This window comes from Aspergillus viridinutans (genome assembly GCF_018404265.1).
Source record: "Aspergillus viridinutans IFM 47045 DNA, scaffold_15, whole genome shotgun sequence".
Classification (NCBI taxonomy): domain Eukaryota; kingdom Fungi; phylum Ascomycota; class Eurotiomycetes; order Eurotiales; family Aspergillaceae; genus Aspergillus; species Aspergillus viridinutans.
The window spans coordinates 550-11,476 of NW_025091231.1; the positions used below are offsets into that span (position 1 = coordinate 550).

Consider the following 10,927-nt stretch of genomic DNA (forward strand, 5'->3'; position numbering starts at 1 on the left):
AGCAGCCTGGGGGCCACCCCCTCGGAACTGAGCAAGGACCGCGAAGTCATCATCAAACTGCCAGACGCCGGCGCAGTGAGCACGTTCCGCCGTCTGAAGGCAGTGGAAATAAAGAACAGGGCTGAGAAGGCCTGTGTGAAGGCCTCAAAGGAGGCCATGGCGGCCACCCTCGCGTCTATCAAGTTCGTGGCCGCCCGTCAGCTCAAGTCAGGTGACTTGAGCCTCAGCCTGCAGACCACCCAGCAGGCGGAGATCGCGCGCTGCCACCCCGGATGGGCCAAAGCATTCCACCAGGGGGCCATTGTTCGCCTGCCGACCTGGGGCGTGGTGGTTCACGACGTTCAGGTCAAGTCAATTGGTGACCTGAGCGACCCCCAGGAAGTTAAGCGCGTGACCGATCAGATTCTGGCTGAGAATCAGTTCTCCTGGGGAGAGGCTAAGATCATCCACCGAAAAAAACAACAACTTCGACGCAGAACAAATTTTTGAAATTTCTCGCCCAAATCAACGTCTTTCGACCCCAAAATTTGCCCAATTTCTCGTGACGACGACCGCCTTCAATTGATCCTAATTTTATAGGGTCTTGATCGCCATGTCGTCATCGAAGCCAGGGTGGCCGCCCCTGACGGCCTCCCGCGGCGGCGAAAAGGGGCCACAGAAAACTCTGCACAATCGCGTCCTGGACCTTCACCACGATACAAGCGTCTATTTGAACCATCTAAAGGTTCATAATCAAGGAATCCCAAAGCCTCTCATCAAGCTAATCACCAACACGCATGCTGTCGTCGAGGAGGTCCTCAAAAACCCCCTGGGCGACGACTGGAGGAAGGCGGTCACCGACCTCCGCGAGATCACTCTCGATATTAAGAAGAACACCACCTCCACCCAGCACGTTTTGACTACTCAATCAACTGTCTCCTGGCCTTCGAAAGTCCGCTCATATGCCGCCGCGGCCGCTGGGGCCCCTCCGCCTGGTCACACGGCTTCCTCCCATGGATCCTCGAGCAGCCCCGGGGCCACCCCCTCGGAGCTGAGCAAGGACCGCGAGGTCATCGTCAAACTGCCAGACGCCGGCGCGGTGAGCACGTTCCGGCGCCTGAAGGCAGTGGAGATAAAGAATAGGGCTGAGAAGGCCCGCGTGAAGGCCTCAAAGGAGACCATGGCGGCCACCCTCACGTCCATCAAATTCGTGGCCGCCCGCCAGCTCAAGTCAGTGATTGAGTTTTCTACCCCCCAGGCCGCCAACAAAGCTATCAACGAGGGAACTATCTGGGATTCTGCTATCCTGACCACGGTCTTGTACGACCGGTCCGCTCACATCCGCCAGTGCTTCAACTATCAGCAATACAGCCACATAGGAAGCATCTGTTCCAATAAAACTATCTGCGGCCTCTGCACAGGCAGTCATGAGACCCATGACTGCCTGCTCCGGCGGGCCACTGGCCAGGAGTCAAGAAAGTGCGCCAACTGCGGGGGCGCACATGCTGCCTGGTCCAAAGGGTGCAAGAAGTATGCAGAGGAGGTGGATAAGGTGCAGGCAGCTTCCTGCTATCGCCAGCGATATCACCGCATTCCACCCTACTTGCAAGACTTCCAAAGGGATCCTGAGAGTAGTGGCTCAGATTCCACCACCATACCAAGCACCTCCCCCCCAGTGTCCGCCCCAGACGCCTCAGTGGAGGGCTCCCCCATGCAAATAGAGGGATCTGAGGGAATAGAGGGATCTAAGGGCCCTGAGGGCTCTTCCAGAGGGTCTACTACAGCGAAAAAGGCTACTAGACCATCCAAGGGGTCTAAGAAAGCGAGATCAGAGCCATCTCGCAAGCAGCCACCCCGTGGCCAGGCACCTACCTCAACATCATCCCTGACATCACTATCAGACCAAAATGTCAACAATATCTCATTCGCCCCCTCAGCGCCGTCCCCCAAAACCTTAACAGCGTCTAGGAAGGCCCCCACGAATCAAACTGGCTTGACTAATCAAACCAGCTCCACCACCTCCCACCGCTCCGCTCGAATCATCAACCGTTTAAACAATATCAATCCGCCGAACCTAACCAACGAAGATAACGACCACCCTCCAAAGCAACCACGAAACCAACAGACGGCCACCGCGCGTGGGACCCGCCTCAATATATACCAAGACAACACTGCCGATGACGATGAAGATGAGAACAGCCATACTGAGCTCCCTAACCCCCCGGAAAGCAACTAGCAGCCTAGCTCAGTTCTACAAGACAAGGATACCAACCCTAGCACCCGGGCTGAAAAGAAGAAGCAGAAACAGGTGGTGGAGACCCCCATACAGCTTGAGAAGGACCCCCAGGTCAACTTCTCCACGGAGACGCCCCAGTTCACTAGCAGCCATCAAAAGAGCATACGGAACACTCCACACCGCGCTTTCCATGGATAGAACATTCCAAATACTACAATACAATGTGCACCGCTCTAAGAATGTGGTGATGGCTCAGTTTCTACGCGACCCGGAGGTCCTAAAGGCTGACATCATCGCCATTCAAGAACCCTGGGATAATCCGTTCCAAGATACCACCCACCACAAACAACAACTTTGGCAAAGAACAAATTTTTGAAAATTGCGCACCCAAACCACGCCTATTTAGGCCCAAAATTTGCCCAGTTACTCGTAACTTCAGCCGCTATCATTTGATACTAATTTTATTGGTATTAAAGCGATGGCGTCGAAGCGAGACTAGCCGACATTATCAGACAGTCGCAGGAACGGGCCACGCCAGCCACAACAACACACCTTAGCTGCAAACCACGACGCGAAGCAGCTACTCACATACATCAAGGAACAGAAGGTCAGGGTCCCAGAGACAGTTATCAAGTTTATTAAGAATACCGAAGCCACTACGGAAGTCTTTCTCACGGACCTATTAGGTAGTAGCCTACAGAAGACGGTGGAAGATGCTGTGATCAAGGCAACACTCAACCTCAAGAAAGACATCCACGCGATCAGAACCAACACCAAGAATCAATCACCATCAGGAAGAGTCAGATCCTTCGCTGAAGCCATACATCACACACCTCCGCCGTCGCACTATCAGTCAAATCATGGCTCTAACAGCTCCCAAGGGGCCACGCCCTCCGAACTCAGCCGCGACCGCAAAATCATGGTTAAACTGGGTGATGCAGCAGGAATCAAAAGGTTTAGGGCCCTTACTCCTGCTAACATCAGGCGAAAGGCCCAACAGGCGCGTGATAAGGCATATATAAGCACCCTCGATCAGCCTACACTCAGCGCGATACAGTTTATTGCGGCGCATCAACTCAAGTCAGATAACCTAAGCTTGAGCCTCCGCTCCGCCAAGGAAGCGGAGGTCGCCCACCTCCATCAAAACTAGGTCAGGGGAGTCTGGCCCGCTGCCACAATCCAGATGCCATCATGGGGAGTGGTGGTACACGGTATCCCTGTCAAGGCTATAGGTAACCTCTCAGACAGGGCCAATCGAGAGGCTATTGCCATGCAGCTAAAAGCAGAGAACGAGGGCCTATAAGGTGAGGATGTGGAGATTCTCCATATAGGATGGCTGGCAGGGCCACCGGAGAAGAAACTATCCTCAATTATAATTGAATTTAACAAGCCGCAAATCGCCAATCAGATTATCGACACGGGACCTATCTGGGACTCGAATCTTCTGAACACAGAACTATATGATCGAGCAGCTCGCTTCCGTCAATGTTATAACTGTCAGAAATATGGCCACATAGGAAGCACCTGTCCCAATAAAACTGCCTGTCCTTATTATGCTGGACAGCACTAGATTCAGGTCTGTACGCGCAAGCAGGACTAATCAAGCTGCAAGTACACCAACTATGGGGGTGCACATCCCACATAGTCAAAGAGCTGTGAGCTCCACCAGCAGGAGGTTGAGAGGGTAGAAAACGCGCTCAGGCACCGCCCAAGATATCACCACATTCCTGCCTATATGACTGATAAGGGGTCCCTCACACGGGTTACAGAAGGCTCCATAAGTAGCAGCTCAGGGCTTTTGACTGCCGCACCAACCGACGTGCCCAACATGGGACAGTCAAATCAAGAAATAACCACCAATGCAACCGGCTCTAAGCCAAATGAGGGAACAGCATCAAGCCAAGCAAGTAAGGATTCAGGAGCTGGTGTATCCCTCTCCCAGGAAGTCGCCAGTCACCCAAACATGGAACTGGCAACCACCAGTCAGTTAGAGAGAGGAATAGAAGCCAGCAGCGCGAGCAGTGTTAGGCCAAGACAATCAACAAGAAGCTGTGTTACGTTGACACAACTGACTGTGAGAACAACGCCTGAACAGATGAAACAGATCCTTCAGGCCAGCACGCCGGCTGCAGAGAAGCCAAATACAAGAAAGGAGCCAAGGAACAGGCTCACAGCCAGACAGAGAGGGATGTCAATTCACAAAGACTCAGATGAAGAACCTGCTGATGCAATAGCTATTGATGGGAGTGACTACCAACCACTCTTGGAGATGGATGCAAATAGCTCTTTAGTGTCTAAAGGGTCAGTCAGGAGAAAGCGCAATACCAAGACACCCACTAGCCGAAAGGCCAAGGATACAACTACCAAAGCAACATAATGATTAGAAGGCCACTTCATATCATTCAATATAATGCAAACCAGTCGAAAGACATAGTAATGGCTCAGTTTTTGAGGGACAAGCGCGTCCTCAAAGCTGATATCATTGCCATACAGGAACCATGGATTAACCCATACAACAACGACACGACACACCACCCAGCAAAGCAGTCACACCAGCTCCTATACCCAACAGCTGCTGAGACCAGCAGGGAACGGGCGCGGGTGTGTCTATTTATCTCACGCCTACTCAACCCTCAAAGGTGGAAGCACACAGCACATTCAAAAGATGTGCAAGAACTCACTATTTGGCACCAACAAGGAGAACTGCATATTTTCAATATATACAATGAACTTGGCACCAACATGATAGAACGACTGGACCAGTTGATACCATCCACAACCAGCCAATCAAATGACCCAATGACAAGCCAATCAACTGTCCATTCAACAGGACGACAGAACAGCAAGACTCTCATAATAGGCGACTTCAACCTCCACCACCCAGTGTGGGGCGGCAAGGATGCCGTTCAAGACACCACAGCAGAGGAACTTTTAGAACTAACTGACAGGAAACTCTTAGACCTATGAATTGAACCAGGAACAATTACACGAGACGAAAACGGCTCCCAGACCACAATTGACCTGGTCTTTGGATCCCAAAGACTGACCAGCTAAATGGTCGCGTGCGAGCTTGCCCCAGAATGCCATGCAGATTCAGACCATTTACCAATCAGAATACTGGTCGACATATATACACCACCCCCAGAACAGCAGAAACGACGGAACTAGAAGGCCATGGATGAGAAGAAGCTTCAGGCATTTATCAGCACTAATTTACCAACAACCAAACACTAACTAGATACGGCGGACCAAATCGACCATGCAACCAACCATCTGATGGAGGTCGTCCAACGGGCGATAGCCGAATCGACCCCATGGGCGAGGTCAAGCAAATGGTCAAACCCTGCCTTCACCCCTGAGTGCCGACAGGCAATCAAAGCAACGAGGCAATTACACAGAATATTTAATAAGAGGAGGACAGAGAGCGCCTGGAATGAGTACAGGCTATCTAGAAACCAAAAAGCACAAATCATAGCCCAAGCTCTGCGCCAGAGCCATCGAAAGCAGGTCCAGGATGTGGTGGAAAAGGGCCCAAGGGGGCTCTGGCACTTAGCTAGATGGGCACGGACGAGACAGCAGACAACAGAAGTCATACCAACACTAGATGGCCAGGCGGACACCATGGAAAAGAAGACAGAGGCATTCAGGAAGGTCTTCTTCCCAGAGCCACCGCCAGCAGATTTAAGCGACATCAACACAAACACAAGATACCCTGAACCAATCAACATGCCCGACATTACCCCATATAAGGTCACGAAAGCAATCAAAAGAGCACCTTCAGACAAGGCTCCAGGAGCAGACACTGTCCCAAACCAGGTTTGGCATACACTAGCGACCATACCAGCGTTCATCAAGGTACTAACATATATATTCAACGCATGTATCCGCATCAGTCATAATCCGGCACACTTCCAGACATCAGTCACGGTAGTGTTAAGGAAGCCTGGCCCACACAACTACCATATACCCAAATCATACCGACCGGTAGCGCTGCTCAACACGCTGGGGAAGGTATTAGAATCAATCATCACCAATAGAGTGGCGTGGGCCATGGAGGAGTACAGACTGTTCCCCAAGGGACACCTAGGGGGCAGGAAAGGCATTTCCATGGACCACGCTATTCAAATGATCATGGACAGAGTCTATCAAGCATGGGGGAAGGGCAAGAAGGTCACAATGCTGCTCCAAGACATATCAGGGGCGTTTGATAACATCTCCCACACCCGACTAATCCATAACGTCAAGAAAATAGGATTGGGGTGGCTAGCAGCATGGCTGCAGTCATTTCTCAATAATCAATACACCAGACTCCAAATGCCAGGATATATAAGTGATCTGTTCTCAACACCAACTGGTATCCCACAAGGATCACCACTGTCACTAATCTTATACCTCATATTCAACTCGCCACTGCTACACACCACAACAAGGTATGAAAGAACAGGCTCAACCAGGGCATTTAGCTAGGTAGACGACACAGCTATCTTAGCTGAATCAGACTCATACATGAACAATGTGAAGCTACTGGAGGTAGTACTTATCAAGGCAGATAAGTAGGCATCTCAGCATGCATCAAAGTTTACCCCAGATAAATTCGAGCTCATTCATTTCAAGAACCCCAAATTAGAGGAGGAGAAAGAAGACGATGGGGTATATATAGAACCAGACAACATATAGGAAATACCAGAGGAGCCAGTAGGGAACGACCAGATGGGTGTGCGGTATCCAGGGACCGACCTAACCATCGAGCCAACAGAATCAGCACGGTATCTAGGGATCTGGCTCGATAAAAGCCTTAGCTTCTCAACCCACAGGACGAAGGCGCTGGCCAAGGCTAATGCTAGTCTAGAGGCGCTGAAAAGCATTACAGGCTCAACCTAGGGGACATCACTAATGGCCATGCGGAGGGTCTACCAGGCTATGGTCATCCCGCAGCTGCTCTACAGGGCAGCAGCGTGGTACAGCCCAGCAAGCAGGCAAATCCCCACTCATGAATTCAACAAGATTGCGAACAAATACACAAAGATCCAGAGACAAGCAGCAATTCTAATCAGCGGGGCCTTCAAAAGCACTGCTGCAGCAGCACTCAACATAGAACTTTATCTACTGCCAATCCAACTACAGATGCAACGGACAATCGAGGAAACAGCCATCCGCATCCAAACTGGGCCAACTCAAGCATATCCAGAAGGACTGCTCAAACAGAGGGACACAAAGGAAATGAGACAGGGGGGACGGACACCCCTGGAAGCACTTAAATGGAGCAAGACAGCAGGGTCAGTGCTAGCATTAGGACCTGACCAAGAGTGGGAGTCACAAAAGGCATGGGTCTTAGCACCATGGGAGACGCCCATTAAGCACATTATCAGCAGCCGAGAGGCAGCTGAAGAAGAACACAACAAGATATGCAAGGACACTGTGGAACAAAATATATGGTTCACAGACGGGAGTGGACTAGAAGGACTGGTGGGAGCGTCCGCAGTCAACACTCAAGCAGGAGTCATCAAACAACAATATCTAGGGACAGAAAGAGACGCAACAGTATACGCAGCAGAGCTTTATGGGATCAGGATGGCTCTGGAGGGCAGCCAGAGCAACGGCCAGAACACCAGCCAGAACTCCCAGAAGGTGACGATATTCATCAATAGCCAAGCAGCGATCCAGGCTGTGAGCAACCCTGGACGACCATCAGGTCAATACATTATCCAGCAGATATATGACGTTATACAGGCCTCTCCAAACCTTGACGTCACTATCCGCTGGATCCCGGCGCACGTTGGAGCATCAAAAGGGAACAAGGCTGCGGACGAGACTGCTAGAGAGGCAGCGCTGCGGGGTCCAGGGGTTAAATTAAGCTCAGTCAGAACCGGCGAAAAGATAATCCGATTGGCTGCCGCAGCCAAACGAGGGATCCAACAACATATCAGGGATCGCTGGAGGAAGCTTTGGGAGCGAGAAAGGGGGGCCAAGCCGACACAGCAGCTGATCAAGGCACCCGGAAAGGCGACATTGAAGCTGTATCAAGGCCTCAATAAGCCACACACATCAATATTGATACAGATGCGCACGTAGAGGATCGGCTTAAACCACTTCCTCTACAAGATCAAGGCAAAAGACTGCGACCGCTGTGGGTGCGGAGAAGGCTCGCAGACACCCCAGCATGTTCTTCTACAGTGTTCACGATACATGGATATCAGAAAGACAATGCTGGATAAGCTGGCCGATAAGGGAATCCAGGGGACTAATTATAACACGTTAGTGTCAGACCCGCAGGCGAGCCACTACCTCATCAAATTTATTCATCAAACAGGCCTGCTGGGTCAGTTCCGACAGGCAGAGCCAACATCGGAGCTGCCTCCAGGCCAAGAACAGACAGGCCTAACGGCCACGGGATAGGTGTGGAAGACGCTGGGTATGAAGCATTAAACAGGCCCAGAACTGAATCAACTGGGTGGAGAAAGCAAGTACACAAGGAATCAACAATATGGAGAAGCAAGATAAGGTAATGAACGCAGTGGGAATGGTAATAGAACAGTAGCAGAGGAAGGGGAAGGGAGCTTTTCAACTTTAGCTATGTCTCAGCGATTATTTCCTATTTCATCACAAGCGCTATATTTCCTTTTCTGTAGGACTGCCTTTTGGGAAGAAAACTACAAAACACTGAATTGGGCGTTTGGATACCAGGTTCTTGCTTCAACTGGCGAAGCGCCTACATAGCTTACATTCTTATAGTAAAGCTGAATTAGGTTAATAGAACTTTGATTGATTGATTGATTGATAAGGTCTGGCACGCCCTAACCACTGTCCCAGCCTTTATCCAGGCACTAAAAACCCTTTTTAATGCCTGCATCCGCGTTGGCTACAATCCCCGACACTTCCAGATATCTACCACAGTCGTCCTCCGCAAGGCGGCCCCCCGAGACTTCCGACTTCCAAAGTCCTACCGTCCTATTGCCCTACTTAACACCCTAGGCAAGGTCCTAGAATCAATAATCGCACTCCGCATCTCCTGGACGCTGGAGGAACATGGCTTGCTTCCAAATGGCCACTTAGGCGGCCGGAAGGGCGTCTCTGTCGACCATGCTATCCAACTAATCATCGACACAATCCACCGCGCCTGGGGGCATGGCCAAAAAGTCAGCATGCTTCTCCTAGATATCTCTGGCGCATTCGACAACGTCTCCCTCCAGCGCCTACTGCATAACCTCCGAACCATGCGGTTAGGATGGATTGCTAACTGGCTGCAATCCTTCCTATCAAACCGCTACACCCGCCTGCAGCTGCCCGGATTCCTAAGCAAGCTATTTGCAACCCTCACCGGAATTCCGCAAGGCAGCCCCCTATCACCTATCCTTTTCCTAATCTTTAACACCCCGCTGATTCAAACGCTGGTCCACGGGCTCGGCAGCGCAAAGACAACGTCAATTGGCTGGATAGATGACTCCTGCGCGCTTGCTGTCGGCCAGACCTATGCCCAGAACGTCGCAGTCCTAGAGAAGTGCCTGGAGAAGGCAGACCGCTGGGCTGGCAGGCATGCCGCCAAATTCGCCCCCGACAAATTCGAACTGATCCATTTCACTAATCCGAAAGAACCAGAACCAGAACCAAAACCAGAATTAGAACTAGAACCCTCTCCCGAGCCGGCTCCGAGAAGCCCTACTGATATCTGGGAACCATACGAATATGAAGGCCACGACCGAATGCCTATCCGCCATGGGGAAACCACTATCCAACCCACTGAATCAGCTAGATACCTTGGCATCTGGCTTGACAAAACCCTTTCCTTTGATACCCACCGCACTAAGGTGATTAACCGCGCAAACAGCAGCCTGGAGGCGCTCCGAAGCATCACTGGATCAACCTGGGGTGCCTCCCTGGGAGCCATGCGCGCAATCTATTGCGGTGTAGTTGTTCCGCAGCTCCTGTATGGGGTAGCAGCATGGTTCAGCCCTGCCAGCAGGCTGATCCCAGCAGGGGAACAGACCAAGGTCATCAATGAATTCACTAAGATCCAGAAGCGCGCGGCCATCCTGATCAGTGGTGCCTTCCGAGGAACCGCCACAGCCGCGCTGAACGTGGAACTACATCTACTACCAATCCGCCTGCAGATGCAACAAATCACCGAGGAAACCGCCATTCGAATCCAGACAGGGCCACAGTTTGCCTGCCCCCGAGGACTCACAGGGAAGCCACGACCAACCAGAGAAACGCAGCGAAGTGGCCTCACTCCGCTGGAGGCACTTAGGAAGAAGGGTGGCCCGCTGGCCCCTACCCCAAGACGCATGGAGGAATGGGAGACGCGGAAGGCGTACGTACTCCCCCCCTGGGAGCTCCCCCTCCACTGCACGATCAAAGATCATGAAGCCGCACTAAAGACCCATGATGAGATATACAAGGAAGATGACCAGCACTTGGTTATCTATACTGACGGCAGCGGCTACCAGGGCCGCGTGGGCGCCTCAGCTATCTGCCTCCGCAACCAACAGATCCGCCAGAACCACCTAGGCATGGAGGCAGACTCAACTGTGTACGCTGCTGAGCTAGATGGAATCCGCATGGCAATGGACACAGCCATAGAACTAAGCCCCCATTCGCTCACCCTCTTCACCGACAGCCAGGCTGCCATCCAGGCAGTCCAGAATCCACGTCGCCCCTCCGGCCAATACATTCTGCACACCATATATAGAAGTGTACGGGCCCTAGGGGCACACG

At 51.9% G+C, this 10,927-nt stretch overlaps 1 protein-coding gene across 1 annotated transcript; it reads left to right on the top strand.

The window, feature by feature from the left end:
• Window positions 1-2,693: 2,693 nt before the first annotated feature.
• Window positions 2,694-3,365, top strand: Aspvir_003369 (uncharacterized protein; the record flags this gene model as incomplete). The annotated part of the gene is made up of 2 exons (XM_043274953.1): window positions 2,694-2,698; window positions 2,738-3,365. 2 exons carry the CDS (start codon window positions 2,694-2,696, stop codon window positions 3,363-3,365), a joined length of 633 nt encoding a protein of 210 aa, XP_043130888.1.
• Between the last annotated feature and the right edge of the window lie 7,562 nt (window positions 3,366-10,927).